Raw genomic sequence first — 26,876 nt, forward strand, 5'->3', positions numbered from 1 at the left:
GGTTTCGTTCCAAAGAGCCCACTTTAGGGTTTCCACTTTTTTTTAACCCTTTTCCCTTCGGGGGATTTTCACCCCCTGTGGGGGGGGGGAGGGAGGCCGCACGCGGCGCCGTGGTGCTGGTGACAAGCTCAGCTCGTCATGAGGCACAGCAGAGCTGCACTCATGATGAGCTGAGCTCGTCACGGCCGCACCCGTTTTTCGAACGTTCAGCACAGCGGGGTAATCAGCCCCGCGTGCGAACGTTCCAGCGGCCGAGACGAGCTCAGCTCTTCATGAGTGCAGCTCAACCGTGCCTCATGACGAGCTGAGCTCGTCATTAGCCGCAACGGGTTAATGACTCTTAATGCTGTCCTTTGTGTTGCCAATTGTTCATGCTCCCCCCTCACAAATGAGTAATCCTTGCTAAACCAGCACTTTTGAAACTACTCCAGCCTTCTTGAGCTCATAGGCAAGGCTATTGTCCTCCAGGAGAACCGACAGCCTGGTATATTTATTTAATCTCTTGGAACGGAGTACTGGGTAGACCTGTTCTAAATCTGTTTCCTCCTGGGCAGCACATAGTACGGATTTTAAATCTTGCTTTTTCGTTAGACGTATATCAAAAATCTACTTTCACTATTGAATTAGAGTTTGAATAACAAGAGGAAAATACCATTGACTGAAATTCTTACATTTTCCCAGGTGGAGTAAAGAAAGTAGGCTTTTATTTATAACTAGTCCTGTTCATGGAAAAAAGTAGCTTAACCTGTCTGAAGGTACCCTTGATACCTGGCCTTTTCCTCTTTTCTATATTAGGCGCCCTGCCATGTAACCTTAGAAGGGACAGATTAGGGGAGAGATATCTAATAGTTACCACTAGGTCTTGCAAAGCACTTTTCATCTCTGCTTTCCTTTCCACAAAGTTGTGCAAATGAATTGTGGTAGCTTGATTTTTCAGTTAGTTTCAGAGGCTACTGAGCATTAGAAATCTGGTCATAGAACATGTAAATCATTATTTGTGATATTGCATTGCTATATATGAATCATTTGTAAAGGCGTCATTTGAGTTGTAAGCCGAAGCCGCAGGTGAAAATACTAACGAAGGAGAGTGCTTTTAACAGCTGGTATAATGCACGGCATAAGGGCTCTAATGCAAATAAAACATTACGCACACATGGCGGGTAGTCTTCTAAGTTAAATAGGGAGAAAGCAAGACTAGCTTTGGAATACTGAAACAGAAGTTCTGTACTGGGGTGTGGAAAAACACATTTTTTCAGAAACTTTGCTACCTTTTATAAAAGTTTTTCAAAATTATGCTTTTGGTGTGAAATATGGTTTGTGGGTATCTCACATTACTTCTTTCATGCAATAGCTCACTTTGTTTAGTAGTAATGTACCAGCAAAAGAATAGTTTGAGCATGAAATGTCTCTCTGCAAGAACATTTTATTTACAAAAGTGTCTCAGCCATGTAAACAATTTCACACAATTACATTAAAAAGATTTTGCGGAACTTCATGAATTTTCATCATATGATATTCATAAATTATGCATACGTTATCAGCATAATTAAAACTCTGCCAGGGTCTAGTCACTACCAGCCATTACTGGCCATCAGTCACTCAATTTTCTTCAGTGGCACTCCCAACATTCCAATGTTCTAATTCACTTTCAAGGTTTGAGTCATTGTCAATTGACAGATGGATGGGCCCGTTCATGCCGATACTCTGCCGTCCGTGTTAACTGACAATGATAAGGTCTGGTGAACCTGACTCTTTGCTCTACAGCAACGATTGCCTGCAAAGACTGCCATTGTGAAGCTCCAGTGGTGACCGTCTGGGAAGCCCAATCAGACCTTCGCCCTACAGCGACAACTGTCTGCAATGTCAGCCCTGCTCTTTGCGCTACACTGACAACGATCTGCAAAACTCTCCATTCTCACCGCGAATAGAACTCTTTCCGCCTACATTGAAAATTGTAACTTTTTCAGTTGGACTAATGTGGTCCCTGTATCGGGCCCATGCTCCGTTGCAGTCAGCCTGTACTTGTTACTTTCTCTCAGTCTAGCATGACCAGATGATCGCAAGTGGCCCTTTGTGTTTTTAGTGCTATATTTTCCTAAAATTTTCAAATTGCATATCTCTGGTTCTACTTTGTTGTTATGGTATCATTTTATTTATTAAAATGTACTCTATTTTTTTCTAAATTTGTTTGGGATTTTTCTTTTGTTGTGTTTTCAGTTTTTTGTTGTTTGTGTGCTGCATTAATACTTTACCTATTGCCTCAAGGTAAGGGTGACTGCTTTTGTGCCAAGCTACCAGAGAGTAAAGCCCTGGTAAATGTAGTGACTTTTGTGATTTACCCTGACAGGGATTGTGGTTGTGGCTTGAGAGGGTTTTCATTCCCCTCAACCAATAACCCAACTTCTTTCATGGACGATGCTATGATTGAGCTTAGTTGAACTAATTGTTTACGTTCTCTGCAGACTTTCTAAATAATATTCATATTTTTTGGGTACACTGCTACTCCATGCACGACCGCAAATGACAAGCTCAAGCTTCATCGCTAGGAAACCAAACTAAAAGTACTGCTTTTTTACTTGGAGTGACATATCCTAAAATTACATTTTGGGTTCAAATGAAACCAGGTATCATGTCTCCAAAATGTAATAGCTTATTGACAAGAACCCAGCCTAGATGTTGATCGGCCTTTCTTTAAATCTAATATACGTAAGATATGAGGTCCAGTAAAGAAAATGTTGAAGATGAATCAAAATTAATGATGATACAGGTCAATGGTTCTAGTGTCTCAAGAATGAAAATAGAGGAGAATGATGAACTGTATGGAGACCGGCAGGGCAAGAACTTGATTTAGATGGGAGGTGTTCAAGATGCAGTTTGCAGTATGAATTTTCATAATAAGATATTCATAAACCATGCAGACGTTGTCGCCTCCCTGACCTGAACGAAGTAGATTAGCCGAGAGCCAAACCTTCGAAATGAGACTGATGGCGACCACGAAGGACCACTTGACGGTGGATGAAAGCGAATATTACTATATTGCCTCATTAAGGCATGGGTAATGAAATCAGTGTTTGATGTTCTAAACTTGCCTTGGAGGAAGAAATACTTATTTCTGTTTCACCTGCGTCCCCACTGGGAAAAGTGTGCAACGAATAGGTTCAGTACAACCAAGGACCTAACACAAATTGTAGGTAGAAGTTTACAAGTTCTCACTACTTCATCACTAAGAAATGTACCAAAGGATACATATGTGGCCGGCATAATCAGTTTCCTTGAGTTGGGGGTCATAGTGGAGCAGCAAGAGAAAGGGGTTCATCAATTTATGATCAATAACTACTCCACTCAGTGGCATAATGTTGGCACTAATTAAATTAGAAGCATTCCTTTGAGATTGATCAATATGCTTAATGTGCACTCTTTATGCAGTGATGAAATTGCAGCAGCCAATCAGAATATGTAGATAGCTTGCATTAGCCACAGTTGCTTTCCTGGAATTAGGGTGACCACCTGACTCAAGGCCATTAGGGACATTGTCAGCAGTTCAAACCTTTCACCTTCAAATCATTGATTTCAGGTGTGTTGCCCTTATTACTTCCGTTTAAGCAACAAAAAAAAACTACAACGCCAAGAAATTCTTAGGCTATCACACAAAAGTCCTGGTCTGGAAACAGTGTCCGTGATGAGATGCTCCCCCTAACCGGAATTTAATTTTAGTGAATGCCTGAAGCAGGGGCCTGATTTAGAAAGGGGAAGTTGAATTAGTGGCCACCTACTATAGGCCGAGATGCAAGTTTCCTCAATCTCCACATGCCTGGCCACTAACAGTTGTTAAATTCATTTCAACTAATAATAAGACATGGTTTTGATCTGGACTTTTAACTGTGAAGTGAACTATGAGCAATGTGTGACGCCATTAAGCAGAGGGTATCAGTAGCTATATTCCCGCAAGCTGGGGTCAGTATCACTGAATATAAGTACTGTTTTAATTTCAGAATTGGTTCATGTTTAAAGACTTATTTTAAAGTGCTGGCATGTGTTGTAAATGGTGTAGGTATTGTCGGCTACTTTTAACAAATTAAACCATTTTCAATTTATCAGATATTTCATTTGATTCTCCGGTATCTGTTTATTATAATAAATAAAAGCAGAACTTTGAATTGTGCCAAGTTTATAGGCACGTTTTTAATTATTTCCAAAGTATACCGCTGTGACTGATGTGCAGACATTGTTTAACTGCAGGGGCGTAACAGGCTCCTGAGCCCCTATGGCGCAACCTTTAAAGGCCCCCCAACCAATTATGGGCCCACCATCCTGCCATAGGCCAATCTACATCTGTGAGATATGGGAGACTCGGAGGCCCCTCGCCACATTCTCTGAGAGGGTGGGGGAGGGGCTTTATGTTTTGCCACCCATTGTGCTTAAGTACCACGGGCCTCATTTATGAAAAGTGACGCATCGCTGCGTGAAAGCAGCGATGCGTCACTTTTCACTGCGCCCTCCTTGCGACACCAATGATGCGTCATATTTACAGTATGGCGCATCATTGCGCAAGGAGTTACAGATACGTCAGTATTTCTGACGTATCTGTATGGCGCAAAAGTGACGCACTGCTGGAATGAGTCACAAAAGTGACGCAACTCCAGCAATGTGTCCTTTCACGTGGGGCAAGCCCCATGTGAAAGGGCCTACGTCAGTCTGGCGCATTTGTGTCGTAGAAGTGGCACAGTGAAATCTCATAGATTTCACTGCGTGACTTCTATGACCCTTTCTTGCGTCAGAACGCCCCCCTGCATACATTATACCAGGTGCAGGCATAATGTTGCGCAGGGGTTTACAAAGTGACGCATCTACCTAGATGCGTCACTCAGTAAATATGGCGCAACAAGGTGCATTTTATACGCCACTGGTGCGTCACGCACCAGCAGCGTAAAACTGACACACAACCTCATAAATGAGGCACCATATGGGAAGTTAAAGCATCTGTTGGTCACCAAAACAGCACTGGTCATGTTCCAACTCCGAATCCATTAACACAGCCGCCACCTGCCCTCGCTGGGTGAAGTGCTGAGTCACCCCTCTTTCTAAACCTGCCATCGGAGCCTGCGCCTCCCTCAGGCAGCCTCCAGGCCTCGGTTTCTGAATCCTGGCTCCGCCCCCAGCCCTCCCCCGCGCCCTGCTGCAGGAAGGGACACTGACCGCCCCCACGCGTGTGTCTGTCATTCACTGTAAATGTAAAAGTCCAACTTCGCAGCATATCACTGCAGTTAACATGTTTGTCTGAGCACAGCAAATGGGGGCAGCCAAACGGCCGGGACTGGGAAGATAAAGGGATGTGCAGAGGATCACACTAGTCGCGAGTCAATTGAACAGCCGGGATTAGAATCCGGACCTGCTGGTTCCGAGACCGCCATTGCACCCTCAGCTCGCGTTTCTTTCTAGTGCTATTATGCATGGCCGGCCTCCCCTTCATCTGGCCTTGTGCTGGGTGCACACCTCATGGCTGGATGAGATTGGGGGCCACGCAGGCGCGCCAAGTACTAATTAGACCTTCTATTCCAGCCTTTTGCAGAAGCGCGCCGCTAATTGGTTGGGCAGCATTTCAATCATTTGGGGGTAAGAGGGGCACCTACTTCCGCGCTGCGTTCCTCACGATTAAGTAGCACGAAACCACCCTCCTCCTCTCGCGACAGGGACGAGCCAAGCATCCCTGGAATTGGCAGAAACCAAATACCCACGTTTGAAAAAAAGAGGGGGAGGTTTTCCTCTTCACCCACTGAAACCCGCGGGGTCCATGATGCGCGCGACACGGGATCGATAGCGCGTGGCGGACATGCCCGTTTAACAGTATTGATGATAACTGGGAGAGCATGATGCTGAAAAAAGTGGCATGAAGAATAAACAAGGGGTGGGTGACTGTGAAACGTGTATTTTTCTGTAACGCAAAACTCGGGTCTCTCAGCCATATGACTTTCTTCAAAGTAGAAAGAACAGACAAAAAAAAAACCTAGGCTGTTAAGAAAGCGCCATCGCATTTCGCATGCATTCATTCAAACCTAAATGTGACCTACAAGGAACGCTTGGGTCGAACCGCTCACATTTAGCAGGACTGCTCCGGCCATAAACGAAGAGCTACAGGTGTGACGTAGCACAGGTGCGCGCACCTGTAACATCACTGAACCTGACCAGAAAACAGAATGTGTGGGATGAAATACAACTGCAAACGACTCCGTAAAGCCAAACAACCGTGAATAAAAATAATAATATGATCTAATAATAGTAATCTGCTCGTTTGGGAGAAAAGCGAATCGCACCCGAGGGCACAGCCTGCTTGGAAGAGCGGGGAAGGAAATGTTTTAATCAGAAGCATGTCAAAATAAAGGCAAATCTCCCCTGAAAACAATCAACTTAGAAATAGCACATTGGCGACGAGCTTTCTGTATCTTCTCAAGACGCGACGCGCGTGCCTCCTTGTCTCTACCGCGAACCGCCTCTAAATTCGGGATGAACAAGCCCAAACAGCGCCAAGAAATTGGTTGCCGCGTCCCCTTCCTCCCGCGCCGTCTCGCTGCTGCCGCTGCGGATGTGTTTTTGAGCAAGCTGCAGCTTAAAGCATTTTCCATTCCATCAGCAGTGAACATATATTACTTCCCCTGATGGCTAAAAATGTTGGGATTTTTTTTTCCTTCCTCCTCCCTTGCGCCACCCCTTCCCATCTGCGCGCGTCTGCGCGAGGCGGTGAGGGATGGGTGAGGAGTTTTAGTGAGCACAGGGCGCCTCTGCAGGCTCCGGCAGCAGCACAGATTCCGCCGAGAGGAGGGCTCAGCCTCTCCCTCCCACCCCCCCATACACCCCCACCCCTCAGCATCACCTAACGAGGCAGGCAGGCGACCGAGGCATGGGAAAGCCAGCCCTCCTCCCCAGCCGCCCGGGGACCGCGCTTGGAGGGACCGCTCCGGCAGGAGGACAAGGTTGCGCCGGTCGATGGTTCTCCGCGCTGGCACCAAACGTGAACCAGAGGGCGGCCGGGTCCTGGGGGAACCATTAACGGAGGACTGTGGGTTCCCTGCCACCCAGGGAGCTGTGCTATTGACTGCAGAAAGAGAGAGAGAGGGAGGTGGACAGTGTGAGAGACAGACAGCGCGGGATGAGGCGAGCCACCTCCGGCGCCAGCTCCTGAAAATTGCGCATCTCGGATACGGCAGCGCTGTGGTTCTGGAAGGGACAGGTGTCAACAGATCTGGGGGTCTGTGCCACCTAGGTGCCAGTGCCATTGACTTCAGGAGGCGCTAGCAGAGGCGGTCAGAGCGGGAGAGGGCGCAGAGGCGGCCACCTCCACCGCGCGCACTGGTGAAACTTGCGCGTCTTGGATATAAACCGCTCGCGGAGGTCTGCGGGTCTTGGAGAGACCCCCCCACACGCCCCAGGGAGCTGGGCCAGTGACTGCAGAGGAGCTGGGGCGTCGGACCAGGGACAGAGGAAGGCAGGGAAGCCGGACTTGGGACACTTGCAGCCCCGGACACCCAGCAGCGCCGGCGGAGAGTCGACGGCTCCGGTTCCTCCAGGAGGCGCCCGGAGCTGCCCGGTCGGGCCCTCGCTGCCAAAGGGACTGCTCTGCCAGCACAGAAGGGTCTTTTAAGCCCTGCATACAATTAGCCGCGTACAAAGGAGGCAGCTGAATGGAGCTTGTCACACTCTGGGAAAAAGGGTGGGTGAGACAATTTTTTATCTGAACTCTTTCCAAAAGGCAGGATTTTTTCATCTGTATTTGTTAGTGATATTGTGTTGCAGAATTTTTTCCTGTGACAGCACCTAACATGAACAAAGCAGGTGGTGCCATCTTTACCCTGTTTATGTTGTGAACTTTCCACGCAGCGCGGCTCCCACACCCACCGGGACTGCCTTATTTTCTCACGAAATATGATGTAGGAATTTTTTTTTTCCCCCGCGGGAAAAAAATAGACTCAATGGACATTCTCGAGCCAACGTGGAACTCTAGTCGCTAATGGATTTCCTCCTCCTGGGTCTCTGCTTAAACTGGTTGCTGAGGAAGCCCCCCGGGTGGATCTTGTGCACGCTGGGGGTGCTGCTGAAGCTCGCCCCCCTGGTGAGCGCCGGCTGCCCCCGGCTGTGCCGCTGCGACGGGAGGCTGCTCTACTGCGAGTCGCTGAACTTCACCGAGATGCCCCAGAACCTGTCCGGGGTCCTGGGCTTGTCGCTGCGCTACAACGGCCTCTCGGAGCTGCGCGACGGCCAGTTCACGGGGCTGGCGCAGCTCACCTGGCTCTACCTGGACCACAACCACATCAGCTCGGTGGAGGGCAGCGCCTTCCAGCGGCTGCGCAGGGTCAAGGAGCTGACCCTCAGCTCCAACCGGCTGACGCAGCTGGCCAACAGCACCTTCCGCACCATGCCCAACCTGCGCAGCGTGGACCTGTCGTACAACCTGCTGCAGGCCCTGGAGCCGGACCTGTTCCACGGCCTGCGCAAGCTCACCAGCCTGCACCTGCGCTCCAACGCGCTGCAGTTCGTGCCCGTGCGCATCTTCCAGGACTGCCGCAGCCTCAAGTTCCTGGACTTGGGCTACAACCAGCTCAAGAGCCTGGCGCGCAACTCCTTCGCCGGCCTCTTCAAGCTGACCGAGCTGCACCTGGAGCACAACGACCTGGTGAAGGTGAACCTGGCGCACTTCCCGCGCCTGCTGTCGCTGCACTCGCTCTGCCTGCGCAGGAACAAGGCCGCCATCGTGGTCAACACGCTGGACTTCGTCTGGAGGCTGGAGAAGCTCGACCTCTCGGGCAACGAGATCGAGTACATCGAGCCGCACGTCTTCGAGGCCGTGCCTCACCTGGAGACGCTGCAGCTCGACTCCAACCGACTGAGCCACATCGACCCGCGGATCCTGGCCTCCTGGAAGTCGCTGAGCAGCATCAGCCTGTCGGGCAACGTCTGGGACTGCAGCCGCAACGTGTGCGCCCTGGCCTCCTGGCTGAGCCGCTTCCAGGGCCGCTCGGACAACAGCCTGCTGTGCGCCAGCCCCGAGTACGCGCAGGGCGAGGACGTGCTGGACGCCGTCTTCGCCTTCCACCTGTGCGAGGAGAACGCCGACCCCACCCGAGGGGACCTCCCGGCGGCGCCCAACAAGACCTCCAGCTCCGGCCCCACCAACATGCTCGGCAGCGACGTGCAGGACATGGAGGTGGAGAGGACCACGGGGGGCCTGGGGACGGCCACCCTGCCCGCCGAGCCCTCGGAGAACACGGTGCAGATCCACAAGGTGGTGACGGGCACCATGGCCCTCATCTTCTCCTTCCTGATCGTCGTGCTGGTGCTCTACGTGTCCTGGAAGTGCTTCCCGGCCGGCCTGAGGCACCTCCGGCAGTGCTTCGTGACCCAGCGCCGGAAACAGAAGCAGAAACAGACCATGCACCAGATGGCCGCCATGTCGGCCCAGGAGTACTATGTGGACTACAAGCCCAACCACATCGAGGGCGCCCTGGTCATCATCAACGAGTACGGCTCGTGCACCTGCCACCAGCAGCCGGCCCGCGAGTGCGAGGTGTGATCCTGGGCCTCTGGGGGGTGCAGCTCCAGCGCGCGCAAAGAAAGGACAGCGGCCGCCGCAGGCTCCCGGATTCTGGGGGGATTTGTCGCGCTTTTCTGATGGATTTTTGAGGCATTTCATGGCGAAGTACACGTGAGAACATTTTGTCTGGAAGACTTGGATATTTTAGCTTTATCGTGTCTTAAAATTTGCTGGACAGTGACTCTTACAAAAAAAAAGTGTCATAATGATAAACCCACCCACCCATCCATCCTCCCCCCCACCCGTACCCCCCTTTGAAGATCTGTCAGTGTTCAGGAACACAAGGGTGGAGAGAGAGAGAAGGTACCACATTGTTTTTTGTAAACTTCATTGTTTAAAATAAAAAAAGAGGTATTTGCAGAATGCGCAGTGTTGTACACTAAATGTTCGAAGGTGAACTGTTAGGCCTCCTATCCAGTGCCATGGTGTGAAAGGTGATACTGGTCTAACAGCGGACAAGTGAAGACCATTAGCTGGTGGGGCGAGGAGTTGTATTAGAAGCTTTGCTGAATGATGCTTTTGTTCTGCGGTAGCTCAGTTGGTCAATGCACGTGCTTCAGGGGTTAGGAAGTGATCGGTGAGTAACAGGTTTGATTCCTTTGGGAGCAATCGAACATTTCATGTTTGAGATCGAAACCATTGCACGGTTGGAGTGGATTAATCAGCACCTCTTATTTGTAGCGCCATGATCCTGCCACGAAACGCAAGACAGTGGCGCTGGAAATAACACACGTTATGCTTTTTTTTATGACTGGGCCCTCGGAAATGAGGCTCCCTTTCATGGCCAAGCATTCAATGTTTCTCTGGTTCGTGTGTGAGTTTTATTCCCCTTACTAGGATAAAAGTGGACGTCTGTTGTGTCACTGTTACAAACCAATCATAAAGCACGCGCCTACAACCAAATGACGTCTAGGCGCTTTAAGAAGACGTGTTACTATTCTGAAACCCTAAGGCAAAGATTTCATTGGCCCCAGATGGATGAGAACCCTAGTCACCCAGAGCCATCCGTGGCTTTGATTCTGCAGCAGGCGCATTAGCCTACTAAGCTGACTGATTTCTAGAGTTTTCTAGCGTTTATGCCTCGAGGTACCTCCTCCCCCCGGCCCCCCCGAAAAATGTTTTTTTTTAAGTTGGTGCATAACCCTCTCAACTTCAAATTCTATAGGGCCTTGTTTTCATCTGTTTGGGTGTTGCTCCTCATTTCACATTCTGAAGGACCATCCTTTCATCCTTGAGTGTTGCTCCTCATTTCACATTCTAAAGGACCATCCTTTCATCCGTGTGGGTGCTGCTCCTCATTTCACTCTTTGAAGGACTGTCCTTTCATCCACGTGGGTGTTGCTCCTCATTTCACATTCTGAAGGACCATCCTTTCATCCTAGAGTGTTTCTCCTCATTTCACATTCTGAAGGACCATCCTTTCATCAGCGTGGGGGTTGCTCATCATTTCACATTCTGAAGGATCATCCTTTCATCCGCGTGGGTGCGGCTCCTCATTTCACGTTCTGAAGGACCATCCTTTCATCCCAGCAGTGTTTCTCCTCATTTCACATTCTGAAGGATCATCCTTTCATCCTCGTGGGCTTTGCTCCTCATTTCACGTTCTGAAGGACCATCCTTTCACCCGTGTTGGTGATGCTCCCGGTTCCAGGTCCTGATCGTCATGCCAGGGCACAGGCTCCGGGTGCCACAGGGCAGTGACGCGCAGACCGCAGTCTCGTTTCCAGCGGTGTTTCTGAAGGGAAATGCCGGGTGTCATTCTGCGGCTCCCCAGGCAGGCCTGCTCGGAGCCCGCGGGCTCTGGGCGCACCCGAGCCCCCGCCCAGCGGCCTACTTGTTTGCTGAAGCGTGGCACGGTGCTGCGGAGAGCCCCCCACGCCCCGCCAGTCATGTGGCACTGAGCAGTCACGAGAGACCCCCCACAGCCGCATCACAGGCAGTAGATGACACTGCGCCCCCACACTGCGCACCCCCCCCCCCCCAACATACACACACAGGTCGAGAGTCGAGACCAAGCAGTAACGCGGCGGGGTGAGGTGGCAGCGGGCCTTTATATAGGTGGGAAGACCCCACTGGGCGGCGAAGCTTCTGCCCCGTCTGCCCCTGCGTACCGTGTGGCCCTCCCCTCGGGTTTTACATATGTCCTGGAGTCCCCCTCCCTCAAACAAAATCCTTACATGTACTGTAGGAAGGCTTCGGGCACCCTCCACCCCCTCCACCCCTATGGTATGTGTTTTGTAGGCCTGCACTGGCGTTGCAGCCCCTTCTCCAGCCTCTGCGTATATTCCGGGGTGACATGTTCGTGGGGCGCTCGAGAGCTCTGCCCTCAGCTCTTACACATGCTGTAGAAAGACGTTTGGCACTCCCCAAACCCCCCTCAGCCAAAGGATGTGCTGCGTGGCGGCTCTGGGTGCTATACCCGCACCTTATTGGACGAGCGCACAGGCCACTGCGGACCCGCTGCTGTAGAAGGACCCGTGGCACTTGAAAGCACTGCGCACTTTAGACAGTCACCCTCACTCCCCAAGATGGACATGCTGCAGTGTTCTGTTCTATAAGAGCCCCCTCAATCCAAAAAAAGAACTGTATGACCCCCCCCCTCTTCAAAAATAAAAAAAGTAATCCCAAATTGACTCTCTGTAGCAGGAGGAGAGGACAGTGTGCACGTCAGACCCCCCCCCCCCACTTTGACTTTCCCACGCCCAACTAAATGATCCAGCTGCTGTGGGAGTGCGGGGCCCCGCCCCCTGCCTTAGGATGGGCATAGCTACTTAAGAGAGCCCCCCTCTCCACCCTCCCCACACACCTTTCTAATGCTTCTGCTGAAGCCAAGGGAAAACTTCAGGGAGCCCTCCCCCTAGGACACTTATTGTACTACCAGGCACAGGGTGGCACTTTACTGAGACCCTCCTCCCCACGCCGGACCTGCTGTTGCAGGTGGCAACGGGCACGGCAGTGTTTAAAGGGTCTGTGGTAGTGCTTTAAATGGGCCGGTACTATCCGGTACGGAGTACCTGCACTTTTTTTAATTTTGGGCTCCCCTCCCAAAATAAAAAAAGTATTTTTTTTTGGGGGGGGGGGGGGGGGAGTGGAGAGTACCGGCACTTCTCAAGAGAAATGCTATACTTTTAATTGGGGAGTGCCGGCACTTCTCAGAAACAAGCAGGTACACTTCTATTTTTCCATTTCAAGCACTGGTCTGCGGCCTTAGGTGGGGTGGGGCGCGGGGCCTTGTAAATACCCCTAGGTACCCTGCTGCTGTAGGGAGTACCTGGGCAGCTCAGACAGACACCCTTCCTAAGATGGACCCTCTGCTGCTGGAAGACACCAGGCGCTGTGCAGCCACCTCCCCCGGACTGCTCTGCTGCCAGGGGTGAGGGAGGCCTGCTGGCTGCTGTAAGGGAACATTGACCACTCCAGGGAACGCCCGCCCCCAAAAACGTGAACTCGCAGTGCTTGTGGTGGAGCACAGAGGGCGCTTTATAGCGCCCCCTCCGGCTCAAGATAGGAACACTCGCTCTCTGCCAGGGCCAGCTGTTGGGGGCCACAGACCCACTCCCCACCACGCGGGCCTGCTGCTGCTGTTGGTGGGATCTCGCCCCCTGCACTAGCAAAGCACCCCTGGCAAAAGGCGGAGTAGTTAATTTATAAAATGTCCCCCTCTTGGGCTTCCGCTTATCTGTCACCACTTCCGGTCCTTGCTGTCCATCCCCGCGTGCGCATTCTGCTTTCTAGCAGGCGGCCGGAGCTTCTGAAGTACACGAACTAATATCAGGGGGGAGCAGCTGTGATCTGACACACATACACGGCCCCCCCATACATATCCCGGCCGCCCACATACACCCCCTGCGGGTGAATCCACCCCTGGCCCCCTCCTGTACAGCCCCAGGGCTGTGCTCACAGACAACTGCGTGGCATACCGCCCCCTCCTACACACTTGTAGCCCCGGGGTCTGTCATAAATTATTCAGTGGGATAATCCACATATGGGGGGATTCATCCCTGAGACCTCGGAGAAGTAATCTGACCAATGGGCCTGGCAGGTGGCCCTGTGCGCGGAGGATGTGGCCGTGATAGCAGTTTTAAATAGCGCGAACTCCACCCCAAGGTATTATAGCGCTGTACATGATCAGCATTTACCCTACACAATGGCACAGGCACGGGGAGATCAAGTGATTTGCCCTGAATCACAGGACTTTGCGCGCAGGCCGAGACTCGAACCTGCAGCGTTCCGACCACCAAAGTCGGCAGCACTGGCCATTACGCCACATCCTACCCCGCCCGTGCCCCAAGAGGTGGAATGAACGCCCAGATCATTAAACAGTGCCCCCTTTGAATGCCCTGCACATCTCTCCCCTGCCATATGGCCCGTGTGTTCATTACGCACAAGCAGCGCACGGACCCCTGGGCGCCGCGCGCCGCCTTCATGGAAGGAATAAGCCGGTTCGGAGACAGATATAAACCGATGCAGCTGGGGCGGATTGCGAGGGGGCGAGCGACTGGGGGTGCATTTCAGCATTGACTCATTTGAATGATGCTTTACCCTCATCCGTTTCTCATTCCAGATTGAATTCTGGCGATATTTCGCAGGGGTGCGTGGAATCATGGGGAGGGGGGGTCTCTTGGGAGAATGCGGTGCATAATGTGGGGGCGCATCGATCAGTCGTAATCCTGCACTGCTCCTCTCTGCATAGATTCCCGCCTGCGGGTGGGCATGTTGCCCCCGCCCCCCTGCCTTGTAGCAGACGTGCCGCCAGACACTAAGTGGCCCGTGCGGCTGGCAGGTGCGGGGTTGTGGGGCACGGGCTGTGGAGACCGATGCGATGCCTCTGGTGAGGTCTGGGGACCCGGGACAGCGCCTACCCTTGTGTGCTTCGAGCACGGTCTGGATGTGCAATTGCGATCACCTGCCTGTTATGGGGGGGGGCCTGTTTGACGTGTGTGCGCGTGGATGTCTACTGGGCTTGTGTCTGGGTGGTCGGTCGGTGTGCGTCGATGTGCTTGGCCGGTGTGAAGTGGGCGCCAGAGGTCTGTAAGTGTAGGCGTCTGTGTGTGGAGGTGTGTATTTGTGAGGGGCATGTATACATATAGGCGCGTGCAGGTATAACTGCGCGGGCTGGTTGTGCGTCTATACTCTGTGTGCGTGGATGTGCTTGGCCGGTGTTAAGAGTGGGCGCGAGAGGTCTGTAAGTGTAGGTGTCGTGTCTGTGTGTAGAGGTGTGTATTTGCTTGGGTGGGGACGTATGCATGAAGGCGTGATTGTATGCAGGTGTACCTGCGCAGGTTATCTGTGTGCGTGTGTGTTGGTCTGTGTGGCAGGAGTTGGCAGGCGCCTGCTGTTTTGGCATGTGTGCGTGTTTCTGTGTACCGTGTCCGATTCGTCAGCCTCACATTAAAGCCCGTCTGACGTGCGTGCCTGGCGGGCTTGTATTTGTTGTCCAGTTGCCGCGTCCGTGCGCGCGCAGCTCTGTTGAACTCACGTGCACCCTAGAGGCTCGCATGTAGCATGTGGGGGTGCGTCTGTGGATTGTGACTCCCCCTCATGGAGGGCAGCCCGAGTGGGGGGTCTGAGCACGCATGCGTCTCTGTGGCGCTATATGTAGCGCCCCTGCGTGTGAAGGCACACTCCATGTGTGTGCAGTGTGTGCTCGAGTGGGGCACGGGCTGCTGTTCAGGTCTCCCGTGGGGTTGTCTCAACCCTGCGTGTTGGTACATGTGAGTGCGTGCGTGTATCTGGATGTCTGACGTCGGTTCAGGGGGCTGACTAGTGCATGTGTCTGCGTAATTGCGCGCCACATACGTGCGCATTGCTGGAGGTACAACGTGCTGTATGTCGTGGGTACACAATGCACTAGGTTTGCACACAACTGCAGGGCTCTGTATAATGTTCTCCACAGTCCTGTTTCCCCCACTCCCGCTGCTGTTTACAAGCACCAGGGGTGATGCAGGCGAGGTGTCGTTCTCAGTGGCCCACCTGTTCTGTGCCAGGCACGTGTGCTCACGGCAACACAAGCTGCTAAATGCTGCGGTGAGAGCCGGGAATATTATGACTGGAGTAGTCATCCAGGTAGAACCGTCCACAGCACCCCCGCCCAGTACGTTAAATGAATTCTAATCAATTGAACCTTCTTGCTTTATGAGTGGCCCCAGTTACCACCGCAGCCTGTGAAAGTCAGGCCGATAAATACCTCCATCCGTGAGGGACGCAGTAGCTGGGCCGCGCTCCCCCACTCACCAGGGGTGCCGTGCACCAGACCGTCCTCTGGGGCGAAAACCGGCGCTGTGGAGTTTCTATGCAGCGCCTAAAACGAGCGAGGCACAAGGCTGCCAGCTGTGTCAGCACAGCAGGCGCCCCGGAGCTGGAAGGAACCGGTGGGGCTGGGGCAGGAAACAGACAATTATGTACGCACGTTATGTAGAGGAATATTTCAGTATTTGGGGCCTCCAATAGGTAGTTTAGTGCTATAATCGAATGACAGCTCTTTTTCTTTTGCGCGGCGGGTTTCTGTGCGCCTTCAGAGTTTACTGGCGGTCTCCCAGTAAGGGTGCGGTGAGTCGAGACAAGAAAGGCCATTCGCATCAGGAGGCTCGCGCCCAGAAGCAGCCCACGCGTCACGGGGAGCATTTTATAGAAGAGACAGTTCTAAGTGAACGCAGTGCAGATCACAGAAACTAGAATGTCGTGTGGTATAGACGACGAGATCCTATAGTTTTAATTGGTAAGGCGCCTCAACCTAAATGTCTTTTTTCAAGCGCTACAAAAACATGATACAACTGTAAATGCAAATGCCACTCAATTTTCCGATCTAAGCATGGGGGGGGGGGGTGGGGGGGGGAAGCTGCCCGGAATATAACTCGTCACCTGTGGATGGCTAGTCTTTTTTAAACAGCGAATGTCCGTCTATTCAACCACCACCCCTCCAGCACTAACATCGTGCTGCATAGTTTTCATTACAGCGCGCGTGCATTTACCGCATTACCTGGTGTCAAGTGGACCCCGCACGGGTGTGTTCTCGCGCCCATGCACACAGGATACGCTCATGCGTAATTGGCCTGTAGGTTTTCGGAGTTAAGTCAAATACCCCAATAAAGCAATAATAATCACCCAGAATAATTCCGCGAATCACCACCCTCTTGAACTTGGAGTGCCCCATGTCTCCACCCTCAGGGGGGCACCACGGACCCCCGCACCCACTCGAGTACTCGACTCAGGGTTTGTACCGCTGTTCCCCGTCGGCGCTGCCTCACCGCCCCCTTTAAATGTGTCTTTTCTTAACACTGATTTATAAGATCCGAAAGTAGCTTTTTTATGTTGCCGCCCCCTCCCCCCCGCCATTTTCGTCTTAACGGCCAGAACTGCCGACTTTTGAGGTGAGGAACCAGGTTCGAGTCTCGGCGTCGGCTCAACACCCTGTGATTCTGGGCAAATCTCTTCCTCCCCCTGTGCCTACCACAAATGAATGCGTCATTGCGTAACGCAACTGGTGCTCATGTAAATCGCTCCAATGCCTTCGGGTCAAGTACGCTGCGATATAAAACTGCAAATAAATAAATAATATGAAATAAAAAAAGTACAGCCGTGCATACAGAGTGAAATAAACAGCTTCAGACACGGAATGGATCCCGCAATCCGCCCGCACCGCAGCTACACTGAAACGGAAGCCACGGGCGCATGCATTAGAACAGAGGGTGCATTACTGTATCTGGTGTTGTACCACCGGCTCCCATGGGGGCTGTAAATTACAGCCCCCATGGGAGCCGGTGGTACAACACCAGATATTGCAATGCAGGCCTCCACCCAGCTAGAGAGGTGGGAGGAAGGGGGCGAGGAGGGGGTGGGGGAAGACGTTACAGGAGCCGAGAGAGCCAGGAAGGAGGCGATGGAAGAGGGTGAGAGGGAAGAAGACGGGTGAAGCAGGGGCACGTGAATAATAAAAGGGAGAAAGAAAAGGAAGAAACTTCCGTTCGGGGGAAGAAGAGAAGACAAGCAAGGGCTCAAGTAAAGTCTCACAGATAGGGGGAGCGGGGAGGGAGAAGATGAAAAAGAGGGAGGAAGGAAAAAAGTATAAAAAAGAAGAGAAGTCCAGAAAGGCGAGAAGGGGGTTCATAGTGAGAATACGGGGAGAAGAGAAAGATAGCTGAGGAGAGAGAAAGGAAACAAGATCAATAGAACGGGGCAGCTGTTGTGCACCAGCCTTCCTCTGCATAAAACACATCTGTACCTGTCGAGTCATCATCACCAGCTTTGTCAGCCCTCTGTACACGTCAATTTACGAAGGAAATCCAAAGTCATCCTTAAATCTTACACCCAAATATGTTATGTTCAGGGCCACTGGATTTATGCAGCAGGGGAAGAACAAATTATGCGGCAGGGTTGAATAAATATGCAGCAAGAAAAGGTCAGTTATGTGGCGTAATGCTCACACTTTGAAGCAGTATTCGCTATTTTGTCATTTCTTACACTTCTGAACGCCGTTAGGGTAAATATCTCACTTCATTACTACAATTGTTACCTCTAAATACTGCAATCAGCAACTGAAAGCGGCCTGCCTCTGTGCGACGATAGCCCCCCCCTCTGCCTAGCAACGTGGGTGGTTGCGTTTTTAGTCTCTTTTGATCCTTTTAAACTATAAAAATGTTTTTGTTAAAACTTGCAAATACGCAGAAGATGATGGCTATTGTTACAATTCTCAGGTCAACATGGTAATTCATTTTAGTGAGATCAATGCAAAAACCGAAACCATAGTTTGGGGCGCTGGAGAAAAAGTACGTGACAGTGGGACACAGGATGAGAGGTGGCATGGATCCATACATTCTATTCTATCCAAGCAGTCTTGTATAGCGCGCAGCTATCCCAAAAGGCCTCCCGGCGCTAGGACAGACACACCTGTAAGGTCTTAGCCAGCCATGGCAGAACTAGAATAGATGAGTCTTTAGAAGTTTCCTAAAATAGATTTCTGGCTGGGCCAGTCTCACAAATGTTTGCATTAGACTGATACTATGTTATAACCAAGGCAGATATATGATAATTCCACATAAACTAACAAACTAGGAAGATGTCTACTCAAATCTTTAGAGAGCTCTACATAATTGTCAACACTTTTGTGTAGATTTCCCTGGAAAGTTCCATGCAAAGTGTGTTGGTAAAAGAGTACTCACATGTAGAAATGTGTAATATAAATTGTAAATGTAAATTGATACTTGTATAGCGCACTACTCACCCGCAAGGGTCTCAAGGCGCTTGTACGAATACCGTTGTGGAACCCATCCTGGCTTTCCCTGTGAGGTGTCCACTCCTGGGCACCCCCAAGGTGAGGCCAGGCATCCTTAGAGTTGTGGAGGCTGTTGTGGAGATTAAGCAAGCTATTGCCCAGAGTTGCAGAGTGGGACCCGTGATTAGAATAGGCACTGAGGCGAGAATGAGAATTATCAGGTCTGTGGAATTTTGAGCCCAAGACCCGCCGAGGTGGGGAATTGAACCCTGGTCCCGGGCCCGACCTCTGCATCAGGGTCTGCCGCTCTAACCATTGAGCCACACTTCCCCACAATTGTTATGGGTAGGAGATTTGATTTGATGCAGCTGTAGTTGAACATTCATCACTCCCTATCACAGAAATGTCTGCAGAATCATTCAGAAACAAGAGGAGGAAGACATGTTGAGTTTACGGAAAATTTCAGCAAAAATGTCAACATAAAAACAGAGACATTTTCATATGGCTCATCACAAACCCCTGTACAACCTTCAAATATTTAACACCACATGACTGACTTATTTAACATTTGCTAATGGCTGGAATATAGGGACTTATTTAAAAGCCCCTTGTGCAGCTCGTGTGTCACTCTTTACGATGCTCCGGCAGCGTGGAGTGCAGATCCGTATCTACAAGGCCACCCAAAGCCACTTTAAGTGGATTTTCATGGCATTGTAGGGTATGGTGTAAGGCAACGAAGTCCAAGTCGCTGAGTTGCCTCACACTACGTCAGGGAGGCGTTCGTTCCATGGACATTGCGGTGTATGTTCTCACACAACACCCATGGGTTTTGTACAACAAGATGGTGCACCGAATATAGAGATCCAAGGGTCCGACTGGTATATTAAATTCATGAATTTTTACACTTTTCTCGATACTTAGGAGATTTGTGTGGGCGGCCGATATTTGTTGTCTTGATCTACATTGCGGGGACCTATACCGCTATATTAGTAAGAACGGGCGACTAATATACCAGTCGGACCCTTGGATCTCTATATTTCTCACGGAATACCGAATCGCCTATCTGTGGAGAAAGTCGGATTGGAATTCGTGTTACTATGCACGGCCCCCGGCGTTACCTTTTTGGTTGAGCAAGACTTTTGGACCTCTGGAGTTTACAACACATTTAGAGCCCTGACGAAGTTCATGCGAACAAAACGCTTTGGCTGAAGTTTTAACCTGAAAAAAATAATAAAGACTTTTCTGAACACTATCTCGGAGCTTGCGAGCACTCTGTTCTGTGCACCGTCTTGTTGTACATATATTTTGGATCTGCTTGGCAGGAGAGTATTGGTGCAGCATACTCTAAGTTCAAGTTCAAGTTCGAGCATTTATATAGCGCACTACTCACCCAGAGGGTCTCAAGGCGCTAGAGGGAGGGGTTCACTATTTGTCGAATAGCCAGGTTTTCAGTTCTTTTCTGAAGGAGATGTGGTTCTGAGTAAGGCGGAGGTGGGTGGAGAGTGAGTTCCAGGTCTTGGCAGCCAGGAAGGAGAATGATCTGCCACCCATGGTGGTTTTTTGGATGCGCGGGACTGCAGCGAGGGCTTGATTGGATGATCTTAGTTGGCGGGTGGGAATGTAGAAGGACAGTCGGGTGTTGAGGCATTCGGGTCCCAGATTATAAAGGGCCTTGTGTGCGTGGGTAAGAAGGCGGAAAGTAATTCTCTTGTTGACGGGAAGCCAGTGGAGGTTTTTAAGGTGTCCGGTGATGTGTTCTTGGCGCGGGATGTCTAATATGAGTCTCGCTGACGCGTTTTGGATACGCTGGAGCTTTTTCTGCAATTTTGTTGTAATTCCGGCGTAAAGTGTGTTGCCATAGTCTAGTCGACTCGTGACCAGTGCATGGGTGACAGTCTTTCTTGTCTCGAGGGGGATCCAGCGGAAGATCTTTTTGAGAATGCGAAGGACGTTGAAGCAGGAGGACGATACGGCGTTGACTTGTCTGGACATTGAGAGAGAGGAGTCTAGAATGAAGCCAAGGTTTTCTTCTACTCTGGACGTATTGTGCACTGTTTATGGATTTATTACTTATACTGAGAAATCAATGTGCATAACCTGGGTCAGCCGCCTGTTTCTTCTTAACAACCCATGGGTTTTGACACAATCCCAGATTTACAAGGATCCATAAACCTGAGAATACATCAAAACTGTACGCATCCCCAGAGCAGGCATAACGAGGAGAAATACGTTTATTTCGCCTCATTTTGTCCTCTTTGTGTGCTGCAATCTGCAGCACACATAGAAAGAGGAAAGCGCCTCCATGGATTGTTATTGTGCAGGAAGGGACACCAACAACACAGACACCCTTGCACTATGGTGCAAAGGTGCCTGCGTTGAGGCTAGGCACCATAATGTGCGCCGGCGCTGGCTGAAAGGATAGGAATGCACCTTATATAGTAAATACCGTGCATTCCTGCTCTTTCAATTTGGAGTATGCCAGCGCAGCAGAAAAACTTACAGCGCGGTCCTACGTCAAATCAATGTAAATAAGGCCCATAGTGTATAGTTTTGGGGTGCTGGTTATAGACAATTTAAAGAAATTCTAAAATGCCAGATCATATATATGATCTGAATACTGACACTCAGCTTAGAATTCCATAACCTTATACACTTACATAAGCTCCTGCTCATATGCAGCCACACACCTCCTTGGTCACTTGAAATACCCTGATTAACAAAGGAGACCTTACTTAATCCCCTAATTAAACCCACAGAGGGACTGAATCACAGAGGGCATTCTTGATTTTTTTTCTGTGCATGCTTGGGACCAATAACTCTACATAGCAGGGGCGGATTTTCCACGTGGGCGTAGGAGCATCGCCCCACTGCTTTCTTGCAGTGCGAGAAGCAGAAATGTAAAATGGTATAAATACCATTTTAGGTTTCTGCTTCTCGCACTGCGAGAAAGCAGAAGAAGGGTATGCCTGGTTGGGGGCGGGCGGGGAGGAGTGGCTAGCTCAATGTTATGGGCGCTGACTGTTTGGTCGCCTCTCCATTTTCTACATCCAAGATGCCTCGCGGCCTGCATTAAGAAAACGGCCTCCCCATAGACGTCTGTAAGGCCGGCGTCCTAGCCAATCACCACACTGCCATTGCAGCATTGTGATTGGCTTAGGGTAAGAGAGGGAGGCTGCCTGCTTCTGCTTCCTGTGAGCAGAGAGCAGGAGACGCAATGCGGGAGTCCAGGAGTCCGGGGCCGGAGGCAAGTTTTAAATTAAAAAAAAAACTTTATTAAATGAACCCCCGATTTGTTACTTTGGAACGTGAATTTCACGTCGGAGTAACCGAGTTCCCTATTTTGTGTACAGGTACATTTTTGCATAGACTGCCAACATTCTCAAGCAGGTGTGTAACCTTTTCAATGAATGATGCATTTTAGAAAACATGTGAGCAACATTTTATATGGAAAGTAACACAACATTAAGATACACCCTATGTGCCACAGCGTAACTTACGCTCCTCAGGCCAACACCTACTGAGCGTTCCCCGCACAAAGCTCTGCCGCACAGGCGGATGCTCCTTCAGGGTTCTGGGAGCCAAGCTGTGGAACACTTTGCCACTGAACATTCGCTCCCTGGACAACCTGGCCACTTTCCGGAAGGCCATCAAAACCCACCTGTTTCCCTCCCCCTAAGCCTTCTCTTCCCCTCTCTTCCCATCCTCAGTAGTGTTTCTGCAGTTCCTAGCGCCGGGACGCCTCTTTGCTGGGGCAGCCGTTTGCGCTTTACCAATACCATAACATAACATAACAAACAAAAGGTGCATTTTGTGGTCACAGTGAATGATAGATTTGTCCAAATGTAGTTGTTTCATCCCTGGTGACAACATATGAAATTATCGTTTCAAAATAGTAAGACTTTTCGAGGCACAATATATTTTTGGTGGGGCAAATTATTGTGCTTTTGTGTTTATTAGCGTTTCATTTTAAGGAAATCTGATATTAGACTTGAGCAGGTGACAAATATACAAACTGGAAGTAAAGTAAATAATGTTTTTTTTTATTATCATATAAAAATGTCCTTAACCTAAGATAGTTGTTTAGGTTGCACTAGCATGAAGAACAAACATTGCATTTACACAGCAGGTAAGACAGCTGGAATTGTATCCGGCCTCTCAAATAATGGGTGTTATTATTGTTCGATTCAAAAGTATTCTTTTTTAAATCTGGGAAAAAATGAAGGCCTGTCCATGGCCCTTTCACAATCCAAGTCAATACCTGTATGTGCCCCCGTAGGAGCCTATCAAAGTGATCAATAATTACCGCCAATCATCTGTGACAGTTCCATTGTTGAGTAATTTTAGGCTGAAAAAACACAGCAAAGGCCTGGAGCTCAGTCGAAGGAAGATGCATAAGGACACCCAAGCCAACAGCAGTAATATTGCGATATGCATGTATGTGGGTTTCTTGCTACTTCCACTGCCACAAGAGAAATCTCCAGAATCTGAGCTCTCCCTGTTGCTAGAGGTGGGACGATGGCTCAGTGAGATTGGACAGGTTGAATACCACTAATGAGACATCTCTGCCTCCACCTCTTACAGGGGGTACCTTAAGCTGTCTAATAGCGAGACGAAGAATGACAATGAACATATTATCAATGACTGACTTTGTCATTATCACATTATACCCAAATGCTTACACCTGCTCTCGCTTACAACAGGGTCATTGGCTGAACATTTAATTAAGTTTATTGCATTCCAAGAAGTCATTCATTAAATTATCATGACCTGTAATATTAATATTGGTAAATGTAATTAATTGTAAGCAATAATATATAAATACTCAAAATAATTATGTGTCAATATCATGTTTGAGACTTTCGGTCAAGACATTCTAAATATACTACCTGTCTTTGTGAAATACTTTTTTGAGAGTAGTTTATTCTGGGCAATAAACATTCATCATATGATCTGTGGCCTTAACAGTCAATAGTTTGTAGGATTTACGTAGAACTTTAACTGCTCCAGTTAAATAATGATGGCTTTTGAGCTCTTCTACTACTAAGAACACAAACCATAACTGTTAAGCAATTTGATCTTTCCCCACTGAACTTTTTCATTTACTGATTCCTTAAGTGGCATCACTAGAGCACAAGGCAACTGACTATCCACAAAATATAAATGAAAAGAACACAACCTCTCAGGCCCCGCCCCACTGAACATCTTGACCGCCACATAGGCTCTGTACTTTCACTTACTTTATGTGGGCACTTTTTACAACTCACAAATGAGAGGGATAGCTTTCTAAAGGGGGTCAATCTATTTTTTTTAAAGGATAGTAGTTAAAGAATCTATGTTTTTTTTAGGGTTGGGTGTAACAGGCATAATTTGGTTTAGCATAATTTAGTGAAATTACAGCAAAATTACGCAAGATTACACAGAGTTTCATGACTAGCATTACACTCCATTTAGTGATATTTTTTTAGCGCAAAATGCTCCCTTGCGTCCAAAATAAACTTGAGGATGCATTTTTGTGCCAAGAAAATAGTGCTACATGCAACAGAACAGGAACGGCAGCAGCCACTCTTACTGTGGTCCTGTGCTTTTGGGTAGGCATTTTTGCCCCCAAAGGACTCTAAATTACCCAAACGGACGTAATTGCATAATTTTTGGTATTTTGGTAATTTTAGTCACAAAAATAACTGAAAAAACTGAAATTACTCCAATTACTCTGGCATAATTAAAATTTCACCCATGCCTACTTTTTTTATTTGCTACTTCACCTCACATTCAAACCAATCAGAAAACAGAATCACAACCCAGAACCACTTATGCAGCAAGTCAATTCCAGGGGACTGCCTTCAAAGTCACCAATAGGTGGCGCCACATTGCCCATGACATTGTCAAATATGGGCTTATTGCTAGAGGAAAGGGTGAAGAAATGCCCGCTGTTACCAGCACCACAAATACTGTCCAGGGTGCATCTGCTGAAGCCTAGGCGGCCCCATCACTGCACGAACACTTCAGTAGGAGCTATAGATCACGTGGCCTGGCTGCTGCAAGGAGAAAGTGGAGAGCGATCAGTCACTGGAATTGTCTCGGAAAGCAAGCGATGCACAATTAATGACAGAATGTTGAAACCTATCCTGTGTCTGTCTGAGACAAACCATTACTTGTCCAGGCAGCAGCCGAGAAGAACGATGGATGCTCAGAAACCCATTTGTATTTCCATGCAAGGTGTCCTGCTTGTACTGCCTGAGCTACAGTCCAATACCTAAATATACAAGTTTCTCTAATTAGCGGCTCCTTGGAAATATCAGCATTTTTTTTGTAGATAATCTCTCGAGGACGATAGTCATGCTTAACCCCCTTTCTTAATGTAATTGGATCAAGTACATTGACGAAGGTGGGGAGAAGGTAATATCTAAACATCCAATGCCATAAAATGTATTCACCTATCTAGGAAGAGAAGGATGGGGGACAGTATAATAAACAGAAAGGGATCCTCATAAGAAAAAAAAGTATAAAGACAAAGTGAAGCAATTTCAGGTTTATCCAGTTGCAAGCAGAATAGATTACCAGACAACCTGCAGAAGGCCACACAGCATGGATTATGAATTCCTACACGATGCATAATACTCTCCCACGTCATTTATTCTACTTGCACATATTTCACAGACTTATTATCCGTGATGAAAGAGGCATACTCTCAGAGGGTTTTCATTCATATTAGTGGGGGAGAGACACCTTTCCGAAAAGTGAGCACGCAGAGACATTCACTGTCAGTAAACACGTTTCAGCACCTTCTCACATATTTCAAATAAAATAGTAATGATGGGAGGGCTAGAAACAAAGGTCACACATTTTAAATATATACAGGTAGCTGCACTTTAGTTGGAGAAAGCTCATTCTAACCGTAGGGATACCCACACAAGATAAATGTAATGGAATCATTTGCATAGTCAATGGTTCTGAAAGTGTGGCATGGGCAAGGCAATCATGGCTTAGCCTTGGAATTTTCTGATTTACTAGTACATAAATATTACTATAAAGGCAATTTGGGTTTACTTTAATTTAAGAAAACCTAAATCCAGCTCTAACAAAACATAGACTACATTGGTGTAAGAGATGCATTTAGGACTAATTTTTAGACCAGTGGTAAAACAAGAAGTAGCAAACAGAAATAACTTATTTAAGAGCTATTCTCTAATGGCCAGTAGAAGCTCAAAGCATCAACTTTCCAATGTTTAACAAAGGCCTCGAGCTTCGTCAGGCCTTTGTTTAAAAAAATTAGAACACTCTGCCCTGTAGGGGCAGAATGTTAAATTAGCCTTAGAGCCTTCCGTCGTTTCTGGCCTTTAACGCTGGAGCGGGTCTTTATTGGCCGGTACAGCCCGCAACGGCTAGCTCTAAGGCTCTGGTAAATGATATGCTGGACAAAAGATCTTGAAAAGACAGTTCTTGAAGGCCTTCCTCAATGGCCCGCATCATGCCCCGTGCCATGTCCCTCTCCGGATGCTCTGGAAGCACATTTCACCGAACACCGACCTTAGATGGAAAAGTAAAACCATTGACTCTACTGTGTTTGAAGTTCAACAGTCACAAATTAGGTTGTCTTAATCTTTCTATTTGATTCATATACAATTGGACTATTTTGTGAGATGCTAGATAGAAGAACAACACCCTCTGTCAGAAAAATTGGCAAAGAAAGGCAGCCAATCAGCTAGCTTGAATCTCTAGTTGGTATCCACACGGTAAGCAAAAACACGAGTTTCTGGGAGGAGATGGCTAGACTTGAGGTATATTTACATTTAATGATTGTGTTTGCCAAGCTCACTCATGCCTGAAAGGCTTATTGGTGCTAAGAACGAGCAACTATAAGAAACAAAACAAAATGAATTTAATTTCCTTGCAGAACTAACATATTTGTCAATCGACCTGAGTTTCTGGAGGACAATATTCTATAGAATGCACAGTAAATGACATAAAAGAGCCCCCACCTGTATGTTGTTTCCTTCCAAAGAGTGCTAGGAAATGAAGCAGATTTTTCGACAGGAGAGAGTTGTTTGGTGAGTATTTCTGTAACAACAGTGCCAGCTCTGA

At 48.9% G+C, this 26,876-nt stretch overlaps 2 protein-coding genes across 2 annotated transcripts in view; one reads left to right on the forward strand and one right to left on the reverse strand.

Moving 5' to 3' along the window:
- CTNNA2 (catenin alpha 2) overlaps window positions 1–26,876 on the reverse strand; it is a 2,858,593-nt gene that overhangs the window by 1,300,020 nt on the left and 1,531,697 nt on the right. The window lies entirely within an intron of this gene.
- On the forward strand, window positions 6,841–9,925 carry LRRTM1 (leucine rich repeat transmembrane neuronal 1). The gene has a single exon (XM_078679034.1). It carries the CDS (start codon window positions 8,003–8,005, stop codon window positions 9,560–9,562), a length of 1,560 nt encoding a protein of 519 aa, XP_078535160.1. The 5' UTR covers window positions 6,841–8,002; the 3' UTR covers window positions 9,563–9,925.

Source organism: Lissotriton helveticus, chromosome 2_2 (genome assembly GCF_964261635.1).
Source record: "Lissotriton helveticus chromosome 2_2, aLisHel1.1, whole genome shotgun sequence".
NCBI lineage: Eukaryota > Metazoa > Chordata > Amphibia > Caudata > Salamandridae > Lissotriton > Lissotriton helveticus.